The 26,823-nt window shown below is 40.5% G+C and overlaps 1 protein-coding gene across 6 annotated transcripts in view; it reads right to left on the bottom strand.

The window, feature by feature from the left end:
• The window catches only part of ANO4 (anoctamin 4), a 417,441-nt gene that overhangs the window by 124,210 nt on the left and 266,408 nt on the right, over positions 1-26,823 (bottom strand). For all 6 annotated transcript variants that reach the window (XM_055358773.1, XM_055358771.1, XM_055358774.1 and 3 more), the window contains one exon: positions 22,703-22,834. In XM_055358773.1, the coding sequence (XP_055214748.1) occupies positions 22,703-22,834 (132 nt within the window). The remainder of the gene's footprint in view (positions 1-22,702; positions 22,835-26,823) is intronic.

Below are 26,823 nucleotides of genomic sequence, written 5' to 3'. Positions count from 1 at the left end.
AAAGTTCTGACTATTTGGTAAAGATTTTAAACTTTCTTTTTTTAGATCAGGATGACAGGTTACTGAAATGTAAAGGATTGTGAGTCATTTTCCTTATTCAAATGGCCATTGCTAATTGTACTTCATGATATCATCTTCGTTATCTAAGTGTTAAATACAAATTAAGAAACATTTGCTCTTGAGCTTCCAAGTAAAGATGGAAAATTAAACATTTGCATACAATTTTTCTGTCTCTCTCAAAATCCCATGAAAATGATAGTAACATGCACAGTGGGTGTGTATGTTTAAATAACAGTAAGAACACTCAAAGAACAAAGATAGCACAAAACAACAGCATCAAAATGTTGGAATGTGCCAAGCAGACAGATCTATGTAATAATAGACTTAGAAAACCAGAAAAAACTGAATGCTAAACCAGTTCTGGGGAAAACCCAAGAACAATAATATTTATACTACGAAATCCCAGAAAATCTTAGAACTGGGGCACACAGTGACCTAAAGAAGTGGGGTGAAGGTCCAGAAAATAACTTGAAGAATTTTCCCAGAGCAAAAATATATAGATTATCAAAAAAAGAGGAAGATAAGGACATTAGAGGATCAGCCCAGGAAGTCCAATAACTGAAAAATAGGAATTCCAGAAAGACAAAAAAGGAATAAATCAGCTAAAACATTCAAGAATTATTCAAGAAAATTTTTCTGAACCGAAAGACAAGACTATACAGGTTCAAAGGGTTCACTGAGCATCCAGTAATATAAATAAACATAGAACCACATCAAGATACATTCCTATGATATTTTAGAACACTGAGGCCAAAGAGACAATTATATAAGGTTCCACAGAGGAGAAAGGTTACACACAGAGAATTAGGAATTGGAATGTTTTTGAAGTTCTCAGCAGGAATATTGAATATTAATTTTAGAAGTTAAAAGATCAAGAACTTAAAAATTGTGAGAAAAACAGATTTTGGTTTTATACAGAATTCTATACCTAGCCCAACTATCATAATGAGTGCAGTATAATGAACATATACTTCATTGCTTGGGCTGTCATAACAAAGTACCATACCCTGAGTGGCTCAAAAAACAGAAATTTGTTTTCTCACAGTTCTGGTGGCTGAAAGTCCAAGATCAAGCTGTCAGCAGAGTTTTTTCTTCTAAATTTTCTCTCCTTGACTTGTAGATAGCTGTTTTCTCTATATGTCTTCACATGATCTTCTCTGTGTGTATGTCTGTGTTTTAATTTTCTCTTATATAACAGCACCAGTCATAATGGATTAGGGCCCATCCTAATAACTTCATTTTAACATAATTACCTGTTTAAAGACCCTATCACCACATAAGGCCACATTCTGAGATATCGGGGGGTTAGGATATTAACATGTGAATTTTAGAAGGTCACAATTTGACCCATAACAGTATGCATGATCGCAAAAATAATATCATCCATGTAATCTTATTAGGAAGTCACTAGAGAATGCAAAATGAGGGTACAATAAAAAAAGTGTAAGAAATGATACACAGGAAACAGAAGATGCCACAAAAGTGAAAGACAAAGAGAATCCTAGGATATTGGTAAAGGAAGATACCAAGATGATAATTTATAACAGGAGTGGAAGGCAAGAGTTCGGATTGGAACTTGTCAGAAGGCTCCAGAGTAATTTTCTCAGGAAGATGAAATTGATTACGTATGATGCATCTGAACATCTTGAAATTCAGACAATTTAGGTAAACTCTGCCAAATAACTGGCAGAATGTAAGATGGAATTAGTAATATGTACATAGAAAATTTTGAAAATTAAAAATCAAGAGAATGAGTTACTCCAGTTCAAGCAAAAATAGCGCAAAAAAGGAAAATGATTCATATTGTACTATATGACCTAGCTCTGGGTAGCATTTGTATAGTCATTATGTAAATAGTGATCTACATTATGATAATGTAATTAAATTGTAATATAACTATGTTGAAAGGATAAGAATAGGTATCTACTGTAGTAAGAATTGTAGGGAAGAAACAAACAGCAAATTCTTATTCTCTATGGGGGAAGTAATAGATTCTGCTATAACTGAAAAACAGCAAAGTAATAATAAAATAGTTTATTTAGATATGAGGCATTAATTGCCAAAATAAACAAGTAAAAGAGTTGAAAGGGGCTGCTTCTTGGGAGGGGCAAATATAAAGGGTTGAAGCATGGGATTGCTGTTTTTCAAAACAAACCTTGTAGGGCTATTTAAAATGTATACATGACTAATTTTAATTTAATTTATAAGGTGGTAGGAAAGGAATGAAGGAAGGAACCCTTTGGAATAACATATTTGTCAAAGATAACTAACATTTTAAAAAATTGAATTATTTTCAAAAATAAAACATCCATGTTGAAATAAAGTCAGAATCTTCACAATGATTCTTATTGCTTTTAGGGCTCAGTATTTTATGCACTAGATTAGACTGACAAATACTGATGTTCCAGCTTGAAGGTAGACTTTTGAGGGAAGTTGCCTCATAGATAGAATTTACCTTTTGTGAGCCCAAGATATTGTAAACATGTGGGCAGCTCGCAATATTTTTTTTTAGAAATTCAAGCTGAGTGTGCTGGCACACACTTGTAGTCCTAGCTACCTGGGAGGCTGAGATGGGAGGACTGCTTGAGCCCAGGATTTCAAGGCTGCAGTAAGCTATGATCACGCAGCTGTGCTCCAGCCCGTGTGACAGAGCAAGACCTTATCTCCAAATGAAACAAAAACAAAACTCTGAGTTCTGGGTCACTCTTCCCCCCCCCCCCCCCCCCCCAAATAATATAGCTAGGTTATATCTTATTGGTTGGAATGACAACATCTTGAAGGAATACAATAATATCTACTTTGTTGGTTAAAGAAAAAACAAACCTGGGTTAGAATCTTGGTTCTACCAAGCACTAACTATTTGAATTTAGAAAAGTAACATCTCTAAGCCTTAGAATTCTTATCTTTCAAATGGGGACAACCATAACACCCACTTCAGGGGATGTTTGAGGATTAAGAGATACTGCATGCAGTGTGGTTACATACACATGATGCTCATAAATGGTAGTTTCATGATTTTTATTATCATCTATTTGTCACTTAAAAATTTTCATTTAAATGTTTTTGAGATGGAGTCTTACTCTGTCCCCCAGGCTGGAGGGCCGTGGTGCAATCTCAGCTCACTGCAACCTCTGCCTCTCGGGTTTAAGCAATTCTCCTGCTTCAGTCTCCCAAGTAGGTAGGCCTACAGGTGCATGCCATCACACCCAGCTAATTTTTGTATTTTTAGTAGAGACAGGGTTTCGCCACGTTGGCCAGGCTGCTCTCGAACTCTTGACCTCAAGTGATACACCCACCTCGGCCTCCTAAAGTGCTGGGATTACAGTCACGAACCATGGTGCCTGGCCCACTATTTGTCACTTTTTATAAGATTACTGACTCTCATGGTTCAAACAGGCCCCCAGTGTATAAGTTCCTGCCATTTTGAAATAAGATCTTGTGAACATCTTTTTCTTTTAATAAAATATGTTTAAACATACAAAAATGCACTGGTGAACGACATCAAACACCTATATACCCACTAACAAACTTAAGAATCAAAAGTTTGCAAATATAATTGAAGTTTTTCTGTGTCCTCCTTTTTAATTGTATTCCCCTCCCCTAGAGGTAACCACTATCAGGAATGTTTTATAATCCACAACATGCAGGTATTCCTAAAAATACAGTATTGCATATTTTAGAACTTTATAGAAATGGTATCATGCTATAATTACTCTTCTGCAAGTTGCTTTGCTTGCTCATCATTGAGGTTCATGATGTTCATACAAGGAGCTCTAGTCCATCATGTTCCCTGCTGCTCAGAAGTCTACTGTATGGGACACTACAGTTTACTGGCTCATTGTCTTGCTAGTGGATACTTAGTCTATTTATAAAGTTTTATTATTATAAACAATGCTCTAATGAACGTTCTGTAAAATGCACATGTCCAAGTGTTTTGAGGAAGTACCTACTTTAGGAAGAGCATTACTAGGACTAAGGGTGCATGTCCAATAGGACAGGTCTTAAGAAAGAAGCAATAGTCAAATTTTGGGGTCTTATTCACCCATGTGTCACAACATCCTAATAAGACAAAATGGTGAGGTGTGTATTTGACAGTAATGATGATTAGAATGCCAAAATTTGGGAATGATTAAAAAAATAAATCAGAATGGATTTAAGGTACCTTTACAATAGGATCATTTTACTCCCAGGTATTCTAACATGCTTTCTGCAGGAACAGGAAAACATGAGGGAGCATGTTGCATAAGTAAAGTATCACAGTAGAAAAAGGCTGGGGAATAGCCTTTTTCTTTTTATTTATTGGTTGCATCAATAAATATTTTAAAGAGTCAGTTATCTAACAAAAGGATATGCATTAATTGAGCCAGAGGTTGAAAACCTATTGATAAGACACAGTAGGCCAAACAGTACCTTTGACATTGGCTAGGTATACACAACCAAGAGAAATGGAGAGGTGGATAGCAATCTGGATAATTCTGGAAGAAGAGGAGGAGGCAGGAAGAGGAAATGATAGGGGAAAAGAAAGGAGAAAGGATGCTATAGAAAAGAGAAGAAAAAAGTAAGAGAAAAAAGTAATATCCTAGAATTGGGAAAACTTCCCACCAATCTTAAACTAGCTACCTTTAAGACTGGATCATGAAAATCAGCATTTATAGAATTCACATATACTAAAATTATCTATTTATATATAAGGTTCCACTAAAATTATCAACAAAAATAAAATACCTTTATCGAACATACACCATAAGCACTGATACACTGTGTTGTTAATTTTCACAATATTATATGGGTATTTTTTATTATTTCCAATTTACAGATGAAGAGGTTGAAGCTCAGAATCACATACCTTACAAGTTACAGAGCTGGGATTGGGCACCCAGGCCCTGTGTTTCCAACCAGAGCTTGAGTGAGCTCAACCATTAATCCTTAAGGTCAGAAAATGATTCATTCATCTTTGTCCAGCTCTACACAGTTCTTGCCACAGAACTGGTACTTGATGCAGACTCAACTGAAATAGACACTCAAAAATGAAAACAACACAATATTCAAATTTATTAGAGATTAGTTTTATTTGCTATTCAAAAGTGAGCCAGAATAAAGAGGAAATCATTTCTTTTAATCTATAAAACAAGTTTGGAAATGTTTCCTAATTAATCCTCAGACCAGAAAAATCCAATTTAGAATAAGCTAAGCTCTCAGCGTTCCACTAATTAGGGCACTACTATAATTCAGTCAATAGTAAGGTTTTGCTTGAATTACCTAGGCAATTGTCCCTGCATAAGTTTATTATTCAGTGACTCAACCATGGCTCCCTCCATCTTAGTCTGATCTTAGTCATGGGTCTCATTTTATGAGCTGAGTTGTTCCGAATGTTGACCAAATGGACAGATCCATCTCTGTCCCTGCTGTTCATTTATATTGCTGGGAGCAGCAAAGTCCTAGAAACTCTGCCAAGCATCTGCAAAATCCGGAAGTTGGTAAAATTTATCTTCCATGATCCCCCTGTTTTCATTGCTCTTTTTTGGCCCTCCACCATCTTTGTGGCATTCTCTATCTGCCCCTGCTACGGCCAAAATACCCTATCTGTATCTCTTGCTTCCTCTTCTTATTTTCAATAAACTATTCATAATGGGGTGTCAATAAAGAAGGACATTAAAATTTTCATCTTTCCAAGGGACATTTTTATTTTAATCGAGGATGACTTTAGCCAAAGGATTAAAGTTCAAATTGTAAAATTCCAGGTATTAGGGAGTGTGCTGTCTATTAAGTTATCTCTGATTTCCCCTTCCTTACTCTTTTCTATAATACAATGCCAGAATAGAGACTCTGCAAACTACATTTCTGCATTGCTGTCTGTCTCTCTGATATGCTCTGTCAGTACAGGGCATGAGAGGGAGACTGGAAGGGAGAACAGGTGAAAGGACCTTGGTCCTTCTTGTTTGCCTGCCTGTTCCTGTCAGCAATGATCCTCTGACCTCACAATGGCAGCTGGTTCCAGTTTCCAGCTGAAAAGCAACACTCCCCAAACTAGGCTCACTCCGTTGCCGCATATCCTTGAGGGCCCAGCACCACAAGGGCAGAATCTCCTCCCCAGGAGTCCGAGGCTCAGCTCCACAGGGCGTCTCTGAGCATCTTGGTTCCGATAACCCCAACCTCTTCATTTTGCTCCCCCAACTCTAGAGGCAGTAGCTGCTTCACTCCCTGCAGTTATCATCTGCTTGACTTCAGTGTTTCCTTTGCGACACTATAGTTCTTCACTTCCCCACAGTATCCCTTTTTTTTTTTTTAATAACTGCCAGGTTTCAGTTTTCCTGAATGGAACCTAAGTAGTATAGGGATCTAGAAAAAGAAACATTCTTTGGAGAGGAGACCTCCTTCTCTGAGAAACTACACACCACAGAAGCAGCCATCTACCTATCCTGCTTGGTAATCTGATAGGAATATCACCCAAGTATAAAGATAGATTTTTGATTTGGAATTTTCAAATATTCCAGTTTCAAGTGTGATTTCTACCCTACAGAGATCTCTCTTCTGCCCAGGTCTTTGTCAACTTGCATGGAAAATTCCTTTTCTAAAAATATGCTAGGTGTTCAGAACAAAACATTTACCATTTCTTTCTAATGAGAATATTCAGAAACTTCTCTTCTAGATATTTTGAAATATACAATACATGATTGTTAATTATAGTCATCCTACTATGCAATAAATCACCAGAACTTATTCCTCCTATATAAATATGTGCAATTACATGTAAATCATAAAAAAAAGTATGAGACACCATCTGAGCCCCGTAAGCTCACAGACTGATGTGCCATGCGAATGTGACAAAACAAAACAATATTAATACGAGGTATTCCTGAGCATACTGTCTTATTAGTCCCAATTTGCTGCTTTGAAAATATATCTCTACTCATTACCATGTTACTGACATTCTCCCTGCCTGGAGAAAGAGTATAATTCCCTACCACACTGATCCTATGCTTGGTCATAAGGCTTGTTTTGGCACACAGAGTGTGAGGAGATGTGATATATGCCACATCTGAGCAGAAATTTCAAAAGTCAATGTGTGGTTGTGCCATTACTTTTTCCCTCTGCTATGAGAATGCATGTCTTACAGACTGCTTCTTCAGTCCAGATCCCATGATAAAGGAATCATGTGAGGCAGAGTCTCAGTTGACCTGTTGCTAATATGTTATGTGAGCTATAAATAAACCTTTGTGCAGGCCACTGAGATTTGAGGGTTTGTTGTATCAGAACCTAGCAGAATCTGGCTGACACAGTCTCTAACCCAACAATGATAATCCTGTTATTTATGGCTTTGCCTGAAGCAGATGAGTGTTTTCTTTTTTCCTGATGGAGAAGCTGTGGCAATCCATATAATAAAGCGATAGGAGAGAGGGCTGAGGTTTGTGGGGAGGAGAGCAACATAGGAAGAGGAAAGAAAAACTGTATAGGCTAGGGCAGAGGAGGAATGCTTTTGTCAACAGTAGGAGGATGATGTTTGACTAAGGAAGGAGAGGAAAGGATGAAAATAAATGGATGCTGAGGATATGGTTTCCCTTTATGTCCTTTGAGAAACTTAGTCTGGAGCTCCCTTCTAATTACTTTTGTCTGCTGAATTGGGCTTTGTGTAGAACACAGTCATGAAAACAAGTAACTGTGATATAATAGTCAGTGCCATAATTAAAGCATTTACAGAGGCTAATGGGCCCAGAAGTCTAATGCTGTCTGCATGAGACATGAGACATAAGATGTTTCATAAAGAAGATGACACCTGAACTCGTTACTGAGGGAAGAACAGGATATTACCAAAGAGTGAGAGGAAAGAGAGCACACCTTGGGAAGAGGAAAAATAGTCATGGAATATTTAGGGTCACTTCCATTCCCATGCTGCAGGAGCACCAGCCCAAAAGGCTGGGGGGAGAAGGCAAGAAGCTAAAAAGGCAGTTTTGTGTGCCATGTGAAGAAATTTAAGCTTTATCCCAAAGGCCCTGGGGAATCATTAAAAGCTGTTAAGCAAGGAAGCAATGTTACTACACGTGGCACTACTGTGCATTATTCACTCCTGCAGGTGCACAGCCAAGGGCATGATGAAGAGTTGACCCTGTCCGTACTCTGCTTGCCAATCCATGCGCTATGAATATTCCTAGAGGAAGGATGTCCTCCTTCTAACTGTGCACAGGTACTGTAGGAACCAGTGCCAGCAGCCTTGCAAATGTCCTGTGACATGAGTGGGATAGACAGATTTGGGAGTGAGGAAAGACAGAGGTGAAGAGACTGTCGTAATTGTTCATCTAAGTGGCTGCTTCCACTAAGGCAATGGCAGTGAGGTTAGAAAGGAGGAGAAGGGCCAAAAGGATTTGGTGGTGATGGTGGGCAGCGAGGAAGATGGGAGCGTCAAGGTTGGTCAACACGCAGTGGTGAAATCACTCATCTAGAATGGGAAACACCAAACTGATGGTGTGGGTGTTGTATCAGGGGTGAGGAAAGTGGGAAGTGAGAAGAATCAGGTTTTTCCCCACAGACAAAGACATTTCTAAGACATGGTCTTGAATTAGTGGTTAATTGAATAAACTACCATCTTCACAGTTTACAGGTTTAACAACTCCTTCTCCCCAGTGCCACTCCTGGATGTGAGTCAGAAAGGCCCAGAAATGACCCTCCCCCAGCTGCTCAGCGTGTTTTCCTACTTTGACCAACTGTGCAACTCAGGTAGGTGACTTACTCCTCCATGTTCCATTTCTCTAAACGGAAATAACAATACCAGTAGCCTCCCAGGTAGCCCGGTGTCTAGTGGGCAGTCAATATATGTCAGGTTGTATTATGGAAGGAGCATGGGTTTGCAATGAGACAGATTTGGGTTCTAACTCCAAGTCTATTGTTACTGGGTAACCCTGGCTTAAAGTATTTAATGTTTCTGAGTTTCTGTGCCTCCTTCTGTAAAATTATGTTTCAGGGTTTTTGCAAGGGTCAAAAAAGATAATGTGGAGGGCGTGCAGGGCACAGCCTGGCACAGAATACTGACCAGTGGGGCACCAGAGTGTCTACCTGCCTGTGAAGCACTAGGTTTTCCTCACCTCTGCTCTTCCTTGTCTCCTCTCACCACTGTTGTTTCCTAAGACTTAATGCACAGTGTGACTACATACGTATACTACAGCAACAGATGGGATCCTAGTTCCCTTCCTTCCTCTTAGGTTAACCCCTCCTTATTTTACTGTACCTAAATTTGACAACTCTTTCCCTTTCCTATAGGTGTTTTAAATTGCCCTTTACCATTCTGATGAGGAAAATAGCCTCTTGACTATCGAACTTAACATACTGAAGTTAAAATTTTAAATAAAAATATACATGCACACATAAATATACATCAACATATTGTATATATTTTTCTATTATAGTACAATATGTGGCACATGATAGGCATTGAAAGTGTTTGTTAAATGAATGAACTGATAAGCAGAAAAACAAACTATGTATTTACAGATAGATAAATGTAATAAAATATTTCCAAGTGACTTATTCACAGATGTTCTCACAAATATTAAGATAACAGACCCAACTAACTACTGGGCCTCCAGATACCCAGAGGTATGCTTTTCCCACCTGATTAGGTGACCTCTTTGTCTCTTTAAAGTCATAAAATTATGTCCTACTTAAAAGGAGCTGTATGATCTTGTGAAGCACAAATCTCAAGATGCGTGGCTTTTTTCATTTTCATTTCAGTTTAAGACTTTCCAGAACATAGATATGTTTCCCCTGACTCTAAGGATCAATACAAACAACCTGAATATTGAGGATCCTAATGCCGAATAAGTAACTGCAATAAAACAAGTGTTCAGAGACTGCTTTAAGTCATTGAGGCACTAAAAGAACCTTAATCCTACGTAAATCAATCTTGGTACCTCTGCCTGAAGGATTCTCTAAAGATTTCAGATCGATGAAAACAATAAAAAAAACTCTCAGTTCTTTGAAACAAAAGTACAGTAAAAGGCACATGTTAGAAGAATCACTATCTTCTGATATCTATGCTGAGAGTTTAAACGCAAATAGTCATATGTTACTGACACACAAAATGTTAAATGGCAAAGTATCTGGAACACTGAGTAACATTTGGCTTAAAAGCAAAGCAATTCCAGTTCAGGTCAGTTATGAGCCTTTGCAAAATCAGTCTCTGTCACCTCAAACTTTCCCATTACACACCAACTGCAACTTTGCAGATTCTCCAAAGGATTCTCAGTATACTGCTGGTTTGTGGTAATAATGATAATGATAGCTATCATTTGTTGATTTGTTGAGTGCTTTCTATCTGCCAGGTACTGGACTAAGTCTTTTTTTTTTTTTTTTTTTTTTTTTAGATGGAGTCTCGCTCTGTTGCCCAGACTGGAGTGCAGTGGCATGATCTCGGCTCACTGCAACTTCTGCCTCCCAGGTCCAAGTGATTCTCCTGCCTCATCCTCCTGAGTAGCTGGGACTACAGTCTTGCACCACCACGTCTGGCTAAAGTTTTTTTTTTTTTTTTAGTAGAGAGGGGGTTTCACAATGTTGGTCAGGCTGGTCTCAAACTCCTGACTGCAAGCAATCTGCCTGCATTGGCCTTCCAAATTGCTGGGGTTACAGGTGTGAGCCATCGCGCCAGGCCCTAAGTCTTTTACATATGTCATTTCATTTAATGTCCCCAAATCCTATTGCCACCTTCCTCTCTCCCTCTCTCTCTTCTTTCCTTCTTTTTTCCCATCAAAACTTTCCTGTCCTCTGTCCCAACCCTTGGCACGTTTTGGATTGGCAAATTTGTACAGCTGTGATAGGCAATATTATGGCCCTCCAAAGATATCCACATCCTCATCCTCAGAATGTTAAGCAATATGGCAAAGAGGAATTAATGATGCAGATGGAATTAAAGTTGCTAATCAGCTGACCTTAAGACAGGGAGATTACCTGGATTATTCAGATAGGTACAATGTAATCACAAGGGTCCCTAAAAATGGAAGAGGAAAGCAAAAGAGTCAGAGAAGAAAAAGATGTGAAGACAGAAGCAAAGTCAGAGTGATGTGATGTGAGAAGGACTCAACTACCGTTGCTGGCTTTAAAGATAAAGGAAGAAGCCATGGGCTAAGGAATGTAGTAGCTTCCAGAAATTAGAAAAGGCAAAGAAATAGATTCTCCTCCAGAAAGGAGTGCAGCCTTGACATACCTTAATTAGCTCAGTGTCACCCATGTTGCACCCTAGGCTTCAGAATTGTAAGATGATAAATTTTGTTGTTTTAAACAATTAAGTCAGTGATAATTTGTTATAGCAGCCATAGAAAACTAACATGCAATGTTAAAAAGATAAGACTGGGGCCAGAATGCTTGGCCTTGAAATCCAGGCCCTACCTCTTACCAACTGTTTGACATTGGATAAGTTACTTAACCTTTCTGTGCCCCAGTTTCCTCCTCTGTAAAAATGGGGATAATGACGATACCTTACTCACCCGACTACATGAATTTATAACCGTGAAGTACTTGGAACCCACTAAGCACTATATGAATGTTAGCTATCATACTCCTATAATAAATTTCATATGGTTCTATTGAAATGACCTTTTCTGAAATTGAGTTTTGAGAGGGGCCTTCTGGAATGACTGACTCTAATATTGACAACCTGAGTTTTCATAGCTGGCTAGTGTGAGACAGCTTTCTGTGGGGTCAGATGTTTAGGTGACCATACAATCATGGCTGATGGGCAGCCTGTAGGCCTAGCTCTTGTGATAAGATATAAAATGACCAAAGGCTTTATGCATTGACGTATAGAGATGTGTACCCACTGGTTAGCTTCTATTGTTTCTCAAACATGGAACCATTTTCAACTAGAATGTGATGTTATTTGCTTTTTGATCAGTTTTCAACTTTAATTTTTAAAGAATATAGTTCAAACAACAAAGACAACTAGATTAGTTTGGGTGTTGTATTAGTCAGGGTTCTCTAGAGGGACAGAACTAATAGGATGGATAGATAGATAGATAGATAGATAGATAGATAGATAGATAGATACATACATACATAAAGGGGAGTTTATTAAGTATTAACTCACACGATCACAAGGTCCCACAATAGGCCACCTGCAAGCCGAGGAGCAAGGAAAGCCAGTCTGAGTCCCAAGACTTAAGAACTTGGAGTCTCACGTTCAAGGGCAGGAAGCATCCAGCACAGGAGGGAGATGTAGGCTAGGAGACTAGGCCAGTCTTGCCTCTTCACGTTTTTTCTGCCTGCTTTATGTTCACTGTCAGCTGATTTGGTGGTGCCCACCCAGATTAAGGGTGGGTCTGCCTTCCCCAGCCCACTGACTCAAATGTTAATCTATTTTGGCCTCACAGACACACCCAGGATCAACACTTTGCATCCTTCAATCCAATCAAGTTGACAGTCAGTATTAACCATCACAGGTATACTGCAGTATTTTGCTGGATACCTTGCCTAAACTCTCACAGAAAGTTATGGCCATGAGCAGTTAAGTCTTCAGAACCATGCTGATGGGACTACCAGCAACAGCCTTCAGAAAAGTCCTGCAAGGCACCTGTGATAAAGAGGTTACCAGGGATACTGTCCACCATATCACTATTTCATTGTCCACTCCAATGACCCTGTGCAAGAATTTTATTTCAGAGTCAAAAAGCAACCCATTACCTATGGTATTGGTTTTCCTCCTCTCTGACAATTAGAATCACATGAGTTACTACGTTTCTCCCTTCTGCTTGGCCCCTTTGGTGTAAAGGCCAATTTTCTAGTTTATTCGTCAACCATTATAGATACATAGGCCACTGAGGCCTGCAAATCTGAGCCTACTTTTTCCCTGAACTTGAATGCCTACTTTAACTTATATTCTCCTTGGTTCAGAATATTCATTCATATTTTTACCATTTTATTTCATGTCTGTTTAACGCATCTCGAATGCTTTAACAATAAATTCCAAAGGAAATCAGATGTCTTCACATGCACAGGCTTATCCCTAGGGTAAGGCAGTTGAAAATTTGTATTTAGGCTCCATTTATGTGGCACCTACAGGAGGTGGCAGCACTGTGGAGAAAAGACACTTTTTTTTTTTTTTTTTTTTTTTGAGACAGTCTTGCTCTGTCCCAGGCTGGGGTGCAGTGGTGGGATCTCGGCTCACTGCAACCTCCGCCTCCAGGGTTCAAGCTATTCTCCTACCTCAGCCTCCCGAGTAGCTGGGATTAAAGGCGCGCGTGACCACGCCTAGCTAATTTTTGTATTTTTAGTAGAGGCAGGGTTTCACCATGTTGGCCAGGCTGGTCTCAAACTGCTGACCTCGTGATCCGCCTGCCTCAGCCTCCCAAAGTGCTGGGATTACAGGCGTGAGCCACCACACCCAGCTGAAAAGACACTTCTTTCTGTTCACTCATCTAACAGTGACCAGAGCAACCATGAGCAAGTCACTCAGCCTCTCTGACCATCATCATTCTACCCTTACCCTCACAGACTTGTAATATACCTATGGTGTAACCCTGGAATGAAGGAGTTGTTTAGTAAACAGTGGTTGCTATCATTTTTATTGTTGCCATTGGTGCTACCACTGTTTGATTGGCTGATCACTACTGGCTTTAACTTGCTGCCTTTTCTGCTGAGAACAGTCAAAAGATAAGAAGACAATCAAAGGGATGTTACAGAGAATCTCAGAGAATCTCCCACTCACTGTCCCTCCAGCAACAATTTCCCATTCTTCTCCCTGCCCCACCGCCTTTTGAGACGGAGTTTCACTCTTGTCGCCCAGGCTGGAGTGCAGTGGCACAATCTCGGCTCACTGCAACCTCCGCCTCCCGGGTTCAAGTGATTCTCCTGCCTCAGCTTCCCGAGTAGCTGGGATTACAGGCATCCATCACCATGCCCAGCTAATTTTTTGTATTTTTAGTAGAGACAGGGTTTCACCATGTTGGCAGGCTGGTCTCAAACTCCTGACCTCAGCTGATCCACCTGCTATGGTCTCCCAAAGTGCTGGGATTACAGGCATGAGCCACTGCACCCAGCACCATTTTCCCATTCTTACAAACCCTCCATGACCCCAGCACCAACATTTCCATTGTTAGTGCTTTTTCTTAGGCACAAAGAGCTATGTCATTTTGTTATTCTCTAGACTTTTTTCTTATGCCCTAGCTCACAGCATAGAAGCAGAAAAAGGCGTGCAAGCAAATTTTGTGTCAGGTGGTCTTTTTATAATGCCCATTTTGTATACTACACGTCACACATAATTAAAAAGTGTGATGCATGAATTAAATATCTTAGTATCAGATGTGAATCCTGATAACAGAATTTAATGGCCGTAAAATGTTTGATAGAGAAGATAGATTATCAGTTAGCAGAACTAAAGCCAAAACTGAATCAAGTCAAGGGAAAGTTCAAGTTGGACATGGAAACCACAACTGACCATTGTGGTTGACCGCATTTTTCACTTCTCTTCTAAATATTCTACATTTTTTAGATGCTGCATCAAGATCAGAGAAGCTGGCTCCAGAGCCCTGGCTCTGTCCCCCAGCGGTAACAATGCCAATTCTGCCTTGCTCCTTTCCTGTTCTCTTTGGTCTCACAAACATTCCCTGGGTGCCCCTTGCTCCCAGGCACATAGCTCCTGCCCTCAGGTAGCTCACGGTCTAGTAGGAGATGAAAGTAGGAGTCTAAAGCCATGTGATTTTATTTCACATAAAATCTGTGCCTTTTAAAGGCAGACTTGATTTCAAGGGGTCTTTCAATAATATCTGTTTCATACATGCACAGTACATGAGTTAAAACATTTTGTGTACAACACAAAAGCTTTGCAAAGAAATGGGTCAATGCTGAGTTATATGTGGCATGTATTTTCATTATTGATTTTGAAAAGATAGAAACTTGAAAAAATATAAATACATCATGCTTCACACGGATGACTGCAGTTGCCAGAGCAGTCAGAATGACACTGTCAAAAGTTAAGTCAGACCACGTCATTCCTCTGTAAAAGCCCACAGGCCTTACAGGATCAGGCTCCCTCCCACGACTCTAACTCATCACTATTGTTGTTCTCCTTGGTATTTCTGTTCCAGCCACAAGGTCTTTGTTCTCTTCCCCAAACACAATCAGAGCTTCTCCTAGATTAGCGCCTTGGTTTTGTTTTCTGTTCCCCTCTTGGAACTCTCTCTGCCCTTCTCACCTCCTGCAAGATTTTTTCCAATCACACCTTCTGTAGGAGGCCTGCCTTGAAGAACTGAAACACTGTCTTTTGGAAATACAACCTGCACCCCCACCCCCATGCAGTCCTCCCCATTCCCCTCACCCCACCCTCTTTTTCTCTGTTCCCATAGCATTTATCCCCTTTTCACTTGCTTTTAAATTGACTTCAAAAAATGTTTACCTCAGCACACTAATAGTGACTTTTGAGGCTGGATAATTTTTTGTTGTGGGGAGCTGTTGGGTGCATTATAGGATGTTTAGCAGCATCCCTGGCCTCTACACATTAGACACTAGTCGCAATCTCCACTCCTAACTTGTGACAACCAAAAATTTTTCTAGATGTTGTCAAATTACCCCTCACTGACAACTGCTGGTTTATAATTTATTACCAGTTACACCCAGCTAAAATGTAAGCTCCAGGAGGGCAGGAATTTTTGCCTTTCTGTTTACTATTGATCTCCAAGCACCCAGAGCAACATCTGGTATGGAATACGTGGATGAGTGAATATATATTTAAATATATGTGCACGTAGCATAGCATAAATTTCATATTCTTCTCTTAAGAAGTGGTACTTAATTTAACCTCAATTTTTATGGGTGTTTACAAAAATAAAATAATGGTAATAATGAAAATACAGAAAATGCAGGGGAGAACATTTTTCTGTCTATATCTAGCACATTTTTCTGAAAGACAATTAGAATTGATCTATTTCCTGAAAGAATGTCCTGTATATCTATTATAAAAAGTAACATGACTCTTTTTGCATATTTCCTTTTTTCTGTCTACCAGCAGAAAACCTTTATTATGGGTATTGACCTTAGAAAGCAATTGCCTCAAGGGTGTCATCGCTAATGCCATTTTAAGAATGAAGGGCAATGATACTTAAGCAGGGCAACATTCACAGGCACAGAGGTGAAGAGAGATAAATTAATTCTTAAATGGACTTGGCTGTCATAGTCATTAGATTCAAATAGAGTTTAATTTATCACAGAGAATGGGTGGCCCTGCCTAAAGGGTGTCATGTGATGAAAGACAGTAGAACCATGGTTTTCAAGGCTGGAGGAAAGGGATGTGATTTTGTACCCATCCCACCACTACCACCAGGGGAAATTTGGCAGTGTCTGGAAACATTTTTGATTCTCTTACAACTAAAGGGTTGGGGAATGCTACTAGCATCTAGTGGCTAAAGATGCTGCTTACTATCCTACACTGCACAGGACTCTTCCCTACAACAAGGAGTTATTCAGCCCCAGTGCCATTAGTGCTGAGGCTGAGAAATCTCACAATAGAGCGTAATGCTTATGAGGGTGAGACCTAGAGCCTTCCTGTTCGAACCTGAATTCCTGCTCTATCACTCAGACAGACTGCGACTATTTATTCGGCAAATCTGCTTCTTTTTTTCTTCTGGGCACACAGGTAGACTAGTTATCCCAGCATTACTACATGACTAAGCTGTAGACTACGAAATGTGTGTGAAAGTGCTATATACCACTCTTAGGCCTGGCCCATAAAAATTTCCTAAAAAATCACTCATCTCTCTTTTTCCTTGTCTGTAAGGGATTTAGGGGATGGCAGAATAACAAGATAACAGTAGCCTAGGTACCTGAATGACTACATGAATCAGAGACGTATGCCTCCTTCCCCCAGAGTGACCCACACTAGATAGTGCTGTGAACAAGTAAACTTCTATGCTGTTCTACTGCTGATATTTGGGAGTTGTTTAGACAGGTAGCCTCGCCTAGGTGTACGACCTATAGCAGGTTCTTTGATCATTTTGTTCCTCACTTTTCTCATCCGTAAATTGGTGATAATAATAATACCTCAGCCCTCAAACTATTGTATTAAAGTTCTTAAATAGTGTCTGGCATACAATAAGAATTTTTCTACCTGTAGGCCCACCTTGGTAAGCTCATATAAAGTGACCAAGTAGCATTTGTATGTTGACTTGTACACCCACAGGTTTGCTTTCTTCCTCCTTAAATACAGATATATTTTCAAATGGAATGCTAGGCTATCTGTTTGTTTGCTTGTTTGTTTGTTTTGAGAGACAGGGTCTCGTTCTGTTGCCCAGGCTGGAGTATGGTGGCACAATCATAACTCACTGCAGCCTCAACCTCCTGGGCTCAAATGATCCTCCCAGCTCAACCTCCCAAGTAGCTGGGACTACAGGCGTGCACCACCACGCCCTGCTAGTTTTAAATTTTTGTAAAGATGGGTGTCACTCTGTTGCCTAGGCTGGTCTTGAATTCCTGAGCTCAAGTGATCCTCCCACCTCAGCCTCCCAAAGTGCTGGGATTACAGGGGTGAGACACTGTGACTGGCAGGTATTTGTTTTTTAATTGATTCTCAACTTTAATATTTTTGTACAGTGCAGTTAAAGAAGAAAGGTTTACAATTAGATTATTCTGTGCTGTCTTTCTGACTTCAATCCTCACTCCTTCATTTCGAAGACCAGCATTGTGTGCCAATTTTATGCTAGGTATTGTGTTAGGTATTGGAGATACAATCATGGGCAAAAACAGATATGGCCTATGGCTCCACAGAGTATACCATTTACCTAGAGAGACAGGCATTAATCATATGCTACTCAAATAATTATAGCATTTCAATTGTTAAAAAAATGTTATCTAGGAAACATTAACTACAACAGTATAGAACAGAGACCCAGTCTTTGGAAGGACTGGTGGGGAAGGAGAGGGTCAGGGGAGGCTTCCATAGCAGGAGTCTTTGGAGCTGAGTTCTGGAGGATGAATGACAGCATACTACGTGAAGAAGGAAAGAATCGGAAGAGAATTCCAGGAGAGGAAACAACGTATGCAAATGTCCTGGGGCAGAGTATATCCAAAGAGCTGAGAGAGGAGAGGCTGCATGTGTTTGGATCATAACAAATGAAGGGTGGAAGGCAAGAAAGGCAGATGAGGCTGGAGAGGGGATGGCAGTGCAGGTAGGCATTTAAGAGCTTGTAAGTCATAGTAATAATTTTGGTGTCTAAAGTTTTTAAAGAGAATGAAGTGACATGATTAGATGCACATTTTGAAGACACCATGCAGTATGCACCTGAGAGAATGGATTGGTGGCGACAAGAGTAAAATCTGGGAGACCTGTTATATTATTTCTGAATTTCAAGTGAAATACAGTGACAAAGTCTGAAGTATAAAGATATTTAGGATGTAAAATCATCAATCCGTGGAGATGTATAATTTGTAAGAAGCAGAGATAAGACAGGTGTCTAGAATAGCTTCCAGACTCCAGTTTCATCAACTGGACAAATATTAGTGCTGTTTACTGAGACAGGGAACAATGGAGGTAGGCTACATTTGAAAAGAAGGTATCTTGGATTTGGTTTGAGATGAGTGTGCAGTCAGCTGACTTCACATCACCTTTATTCTTTACTTATATGATTCTCCTACTTTTGTTTCTATCTATTCATTTATTTTTTCATTTAAAAAATCATTATTAAGCACTTACTATGGGATTCAAAAATCAGTGAGAAAGGCATAGTCTTTCAAGGAGTCTCTAGTCTTGGAGAAAGTAATTAAAATGGGTGGTAATATTGGTTAAGGAAAAGAAAAATATTACTAAAACATAGACGAGTACATCTCAGCCAGAATTGGGGGTGGAGGTTGGAAAATCTTGAAAGGTTTTTCAGTGGGAAATGTCTCTGATGAAACACTTATTAAACTTTCAATGTTTTTCTCTCTCTCTCTTTTTTTTTTTTTTTTACTATTTTCATGCCCTCCTCCCACCTCACCCCCTAACAAACACACTTACATTTCTATTATTAGCTTGTATTCCAAGAAAAACACAATATGAAACATTCTGGAAAACTAAGAAGTCACATGGGATTTTGGACTATATTTGGAAAGCCAGGAATATCATGCTATAATTCCCAGAGCTTATTAACCAGCTACTTCTGATTAATTTAAATCCATTAATGTCACTCTCAAAACATCCTTAGGGAATTCTTTTCTGATTGTACCCAACAATTGTTTCCAATTTGACAGCCAGCATTCTTCAAGTCATACTTTTACACACCCATCAGAGGGATGCTATCTATGTGACATGGCAATTTTCAAAGAGAAATAAATCCTCACCACTCATAATATTCAAGACACTTATTTAATTTTTCACCTCTTATTTACACGATAAAACTGCCTCTATTCTCTTGGTCCCACTGAGGTCTGGTTCTTTGGTTTGCTTCATTCCAGCTGTCCTCTGCTTTTTCTTCCTTGGTTCTCCTGTCTTGATATCTCATCTTCCATTGATCACTCTCTTTTTTCAAACAACACTAGGTCCTCCTCACAAACCTATGCTCTTACTCAGAGAAGGCTACTTGTGGTTCCTCAAAACACTCCATCCTATTTCACGCCTTCGTTCATTTATACACACGTTACTGTCTCCTCTTGGGATGCCTTTCGCCCCTTATCCACTTGGGCAAGTCTTATCCTTCAAGACCCATATCAAGCATTCTCTTGTGATCAATCCTCATCACTTACCAACCTCCCTCCAAATCTGGAGAATTGAGTATTCCCCCTCTGAAGTCACACCCATCATACTGTTTACAATTATTTAAAATAGTCTGCATCTTTACTACACCAGGGTCCAGACTGAGTATTGTTTATCTTTATATCCTCTGTACCCAGACAGTGCCTGGCAAGAAGTGAACACTAAATTAGTGACTATTGAATAAATCAATTATTTGACAAATTAATATCAAAGCATGTCAAAAGGGCTTCTCAAATATGTGAGAGAGTTGTCTGAATATCCCTAATCTAATCATCCCTCATTTATTATATATTTTTAAATACTTCCAAAAATATGATTCTCAGTTCTAGTCCCTAGAAATTCTATTGGGTATCCAAGGGCTTCTGACTTTAAGAATCACGCTGAGAAGTATTGCTCTAAAGCAAGAACACTGTAGAATATATACAGCATGAAGAGAGGAGGTGGGAAACCCTCCTCTTCCATACACCTATAACCCTTTGAAGTGAAACAAAATACCAGAGCACACATCACATACTTCACTAATTTATCCATCCATCTATCCACATATTCATTCATCATTTTTTTCTTCCATTTACCTATATCTCATATATCCTCCCTTTGAAGTGAAATAAAATCCCAGAGTGCATACCACTTACTTCATTTATTCCTCTATTCATTTATACACCTACACAACCACTCCTATACCCATCCATGTATCTATTCATCCATCTGTCCATCCATCCATCCATCCATCCATCCATCCATCCACCCATCCACCCATCCATCTGGTGACCTATCCATGTATATACCCAACCACCCATTCAGTGACCTATCCATATACACTATCCATCCATCTATCCATCCATCCATCCATCCATCCACCCATCCATCCGTATATCCATCCATCTATCCATCCATCCATCCATCTGGTGATGTATCCATGTATCCACTCATCCATCCAGTGACTTATCCATGTATCCATCCATCCATCCATCCATCCATCCATCCATCCATCCATCTATCCATCCATCCAGTGACCTATCCATGTATCCATCCATCCATCCATCCATCCATCCATCCATCCATCCACCCACCCACCCACCCAGCAACCTATCAATGTATCCATCCATCCATCATCCAAAATTTGTGATACCTTTCTGCACTGTGCTAGGAACTCTATCATAAACAGGTAGAAGCACAGGGAAAACCTGCCTGTAAACCAGACATCATTCCAGAAGAATTAGGGAAACAACTCGTTGTCTAAAAAACTTCCAAGATGAACAAGAGAGACATGGTAGGGGTTTAAATTAAGAATGGGAACGTATCAGCTTTTTTCTGTCTTTTTCTCTTAAGAAAACACCCTGATCTCTGAATTAACATTATGTCCCTTCCAGTTCCCACTTTCTCTTGAGGATCAAACTAAGATTTTGAGGCCAGTCTGCGAATTTCATGTTTGCTTCAATGACCCTTTCAAATGTTCACATACTGCAGCTGGGTTGGCTTCAATCTGACCTGTGGGGATCAGCTCGGCTATTTCAGAGGTGTACAGAGTTGCTTCCCCTGCATTAGACTGCTCTTACTATTACACATTTTTGATTCAGAACATCTATTCTTTGATTTTTCCTTTCCCCTATGCCCTGCAGAGCTCCACAGACTTTAATCGTTTTTCTGTTGCTGAAATATGTCCCCACCTGGCACTCCCTGCAACTTCTTGAAAACTGCCATTTGGCTTACCTTTGTTTTTTGTGTTTCTTTCTTTTTTTTTTTTTTTCTGAGACGAGTCTCACTCTGTCACCCAGGCTGGAGTGCAATGGCACAATCTTGGCTCACTGCAACCTCCGCCTCCCAGGTTCAAGTGATTCTCCTGCCTCAGCCTCCTGAGTAGCTGGGATTACAGGTGTGCAACACCATGCCCAGCTAATTTTTGTATTTTTAGTAGAGATGGGGTTTCACCATGTTGGCCAGGCTGGTCTCAAACTCTTGACCTCGTGATCTGCCTGCCTCTGCCTCCCAAAGTGCAGGTATTACAGATGTGAGCCACAGCACTCAGCCTGGTTTACTTTCTCACAAAATCAGCAACCTTTTTTTTTTTTTTAATCCATCACCCCTTTCTTCCCTCCAGGTAAGTCATTTTTATGGAGGCTGTCACTACTGCTGGAGCAAGAGGGCCTGGAATTCCTGATCTTGTTGCAAGGGAGGTGGGGCTGACCTGATCTCTGCCTCCACTGAGAGGCTGTGTTTCTCCTATTGTTTACAGTCTCCAGCACGCGGCAGGCTTTTCTGTCCTCCTGCCTGCCCTGCCCTGCATCCAGCCATCATTTCTTGTCATCTCAGAAGCTTCAGAGTAAATTCTCTTTCATTTTTGCAGTTCCTCACAGGCTCAGTGACTTAGCCAACTTGTGTTTCCTCCCCACATGTCAAAAGTGACAAATAACCATTCTGAGACAGACGGATGAGTCAGCAAGTGGGCTGCCGGGTGATGGAGCTTTTCCTAAGGCAACCCAGTGAATTGCTGAAGAAAGGGGAACTGAGAAGTGAACCAAGATAAAACAAAAACCAGAAAACAAAAAACCCTCTTTTCAATGGGAAAAGGTGTAGGCCACTCCTCCTGTCTGCTGGCTAGATGCAGATGAGCCTGCAGGGGGCTCCGTGCACAGGGAGTTGGCAGAGCAATGAGAATGACAGAGCCTGGGTCACTGCCTTTCTGTGGAGAAGATCATTTACCCAACACACACATGAGCAAGCATTGTATCATCTTAAGCCACTGAGTTGCAGGGATTGTTGGTTACAGCAGTTATCTTCCCCTGACTGAAATAAAAGGGATATGAACACTCACAAGACTTTTAGGGGAGAAGGGCACTATGCTGTTCCTTCCTCATGCCCAGGAATCAAAGGCGTGCAGGGTGAGGCTCTACCACAGCTGCACATCCTTAGTGAGACGGGGCTTTAACATGGAACACTCACTGATGGATCCTTTGCTGGCTGAAAGGGGCAGTGTAGCAGTCATTCTCCTCCAGGTCTGGCAGTGTCTCCTTGTCCAGCCTCATTGGCTTCTTAGGTAACCATCTCCGAAACCTGCTTATTTGTTTATCGATCCTGTGGTACATGGAAGGCAAGACCAAAGGGTACAGCATGTCAGCAATGCCCTGAAACACAGGAGGAAGGTCTCCGCAGAGCCACAACTATCATACCACACATTCCAGGCCCTCTCACTGCACTCAGGATATCCTTGTTTTATAGATGGAAAGAAGACAGCCAGAACTCTAGTGTTGTTTTGATTTCACCAAGTGGTCTCAATATTATTACTGTTTGTGAAATGGCAGCTGTGAGTTAGATGTCCACCCACATGACAATAATAAATGACCAAACAGTCCTAACAAGGCTGGAAAGCTCTGAAAAGGATTCCAACAGTCCCTTAAGCTAGCAGCAGAGACCTTAACTTACATTCTGTAGGTTCTAAAAAATTCATTTTGTGTTTGGAAAACATCTGAGGTCAGAGAAGAGCTCTAGCTGTAATTAACTTTGGGGAGGGGGTGCTGGCAGCACATCCTGGGAGTTGTGCACAGAGAGCTCCATACCATGATTTGTTTCCTGCCTCTCCCACCTCCCCTGAGCAGCCTCTCAGCAGGCAGCCGGATTTTTGGCTTTCACTGATCTCTTTTTAAGCTGGCTCCATGGTTCTCATGGTGCGTCGTGACACACATTTGTCACTCTAATGAAGCCAAGTCAATGAAAACAACAGTATCCTAACAGTGGTTTTCAGCTATAGTTTTCTCTCTGGCTATCTCCCTGGTCCCTCGGTTCCACTGACTTCTGCTGATGAAAACATCTGGCTTCTAAGTGAACAGTTCCCAGTCACTGTTCACAGAAAAACACCAGAAGGCGCAAAAACCACACCAAACTTTAAAATGATAGCACTACCTCAAGTGTCTATACTACTGGAAAAAATACCTTCTAAATTTATTAACTGAAAACACGTGGAATTTGGTCATGCTTTATTTTTTCCTAATTAAAATAATATATTTACATGGCAAAGTATTCTTTTCAGTGAATGTTATGGCTAATTTACTGTGTCAACTTGGCTAAGTTAAGGGATGTCCAGATAGCTGGTAAACATTATTTTGGGGTGTGTCTGTGAGGTTGTTTCCTGAAGAGATCAGTGTTTGAGTTTGTAGACTTAGTAAAGAAGTTGGCCCTCACCAACACAGGTGGGCACCATCTAATCCATTGAGGACCTGAATAGGACAAAAAAGTGGAGGCAGGGTGAATTTGCTGTCTGCTTGAGATGGAACATCCATCTTCTCCTGCCCTTGGACATTGGCCTTCCTAGTTCTCAGGCCTTTAGACTGGAAATGGGACTTACACCATCAGGTTTCCTAGGCCTCCTTCTTAAAAACTGCAGATTGTGGGACTTCTTGCCCTCCAGAATCTTATGAGCTAACCGTGCAAATCCTGGTCCAAGTCTGAAGGCCAGAGAACCAGGAGCACTGATGTCTAAGGGCAGAAGAAGAGAGATGTCCCAGCTCAAGCAGCAGCAAATTCACTATTCCTCCATCTTCTAGTTCCACTCAATGGGTTGGATGGCACCCACCTGCACTGGGGAGGATCAGCTTCTTTACTAAGTCTACTGATTTGAATGCTAATCTCTTCTGGAAACATTATCACAGATGCACCCCAAAATAATGTTTTACCAGCTATCTGGGCATCCTTTATCCCAGCCAGGTTGAACATATAAAATTAACCATCACAGTGAAACTCTCAGCTGAAGATAACATTATTTATATAACCAATCAATTCCAAACTAAAAAATAATGGTAAACTTCTCTTTCACTATCTCCTTTATTCTCAGCATTGTTCCAGCCTCACCATGATCCCAACTCTGCTTGGTGGTGGCTGTCCTTCTTCAGAACTCCCAAAGGGTCAAACTGAAAAGAATCTCACAGTGGCTCTAGGACCCTCCTCCCCAAGAGAACCCTCCGCCCCAAAAGAAATATACTTAAAATATAGTGAGATGATGGGCTTTAGAGAAGCAGCATGACACAGTGGTTGACAACATGAACTATGGGGCTGGAATGCCTAGATTCAAATCCTGGCTCTGTTAATAGTAACAGCAAAACCTTGGGCAAGTGATTTAACTTTGCTGAGCCTCAGTTTCCTTATCTATAAAATGGGTATGATAATGATACCCAATTCATAGAGTTGTGATGATGAACTTATTAATACATATATAAAGTCTTTAGAACTGTCTGGTATACAGGAAATGCTGGCTATTATTACTGTTTTTCTCTTTTTTCCAAAAATAAAAATATTGAGCAAGCAGCTTGCCGCTTAACATTTCTGTTTTTTGCTTTTTAATTCAAAGTTAATTGTGTTTCACCAGCATCTATCACTAGTCTATGCTCAATGATTTAGTCCTTATATGGACACATAAATTAGACTTCCTCAGCTAAGATGGTGGCCTTCCCCATGGCTCTTGGCTTTATTTCATTTGATTGCCTTAAAACTCATTCAAGAAAGAGGCCATTGGCCCAAAGGTTTTTTATTATAGAGCTTTTACCTCCCACACATCTCCAGTCTGCAGGACTAATCAGATCACACTTTGTAAAATTCACATTCCCACAGAATCTGGGCTCTGTGTGCAATGACCATGAATTGAATCCAGCTGGGTACAGTGCTCAGCATGGATAAAAACAAATAAAGCTGTACAAAAAAAAAATCAGGCGTAACTACTCTATAGGAGTGAAATGGCAGCTTTCAGCAGCCAGCCTGTGGCACCACAATTTAATTGAAATGTGGAGATGATGAAAAGAGAGTAGAACAGGGTAATTAAAATGATTAATTAATTGAAATATGTGAAAAAGAGGAAGCGAGAAGGAGGCAAGAGGATGCTGCTTGGCATGGTAAAAGGAAGCTGAGATTTGTAACTGGGGTGGCTCTCTTGCACCTCAGCTGTATGACCTTCCACAAGTTATTTACCCTTCAGAGCCTTCTTTTCCAAGGTTATAAAATAGAGGTAATAGTAACAATAATCATCATTATCATCATTATCATCTTACTGACCTTACAGAGTGGTTAGTGGGCTCATAAAACATGGTGAGTATGAAATGCTTTGGAGAAGCTGCCAGACAGATAGCAAGCATTATTAATAATTTCTTAAGGACCACACAGGACTAACATAAAAGTGATGGAAAGCAAAGGAACTGGGCTTTTTAAAAAACTGTGGTGGAAGAAACACATTCAAAAGAACATCTTAAAAATAAAATCCCCGTGATCTGCCTGCCTCGGCCTCCCAAGCAGGCGTGAGACCAGCCTGGCCAACATGGTGAAACCCCATCTCTACTAAAAATACAAATATTAGCCAGGCATGGTGGTGTGTACCTGTAATCCCAGCTACTTAGGAGGTTGAGGCAGGAGAATCACTTGAACCTGGGAGGTAGAGGTTGCAGTGAGCCGAGATCGCACCATTGTACTTCAGCCTGGGCGATAGAGTAAGACTCCGTGTCATAAATAAATAAATAAAATCCCCGAGACACCGGTTGGGCATGGGGGCTGGAGGTTGTGAACTGGCCTTCACTGAGGAGCCTGAGCAGAAGCAGGTGGACAAGGCATGTTGTCCAGGTTCCATTACACATGGCTGTGCATGCTGTGTGCACCTCACTACGACTAAACCAAACACTCAAACATGGTCAGCAGTTTGTGTCTTCCTCTGGTTACCAGAGTTGCCCCCACAAAGATGTACACACCAGAACCTGTGAATATGTTATGTTACATGGCAAAAGGGACTTTGGAGATGTAAGGAAGGTTACAGACCTTAAGATAGGGGGAGCATCCTGAATTACTCAGATGGGCTCAAGTTAACCACATGAGACCTTTAAAAGCAGAACTTTCTCTAGCAGGAGGGATGTGGCAGAAGGAGAATCAGAGAGATTCAAAGTTTGAGAAGCACTTGACCCACCATTGCTGGCTTTGAAGATGAAAAGAGCTAGGAGGCAAGGAATGCAGGCAGCCTCTAGAAGCTGAGGAAGACTTTCAGCCAATAAAGAAACGGAGATCTCAGTCCTATGATTACATGAACTGAATTGTGC

This window comes from Gorilla gorilla, chromosome 10 (assembly GCF_029281585.2).
Source record: "Gorilla gorilla gorilla isolate KB3781 chromosome 10, NHGRI_mGorGor1-v2.1_pri, whole genome shotgun sequence".
NCBI lineage: Eukaryota > Metazoa > Chordata > Mammalia > Primates > Hominidae > Gorilla > Gorilla gorilla.
This window is presented reverse-complemented; position numbering and strand designations above follow the sequence as displayed.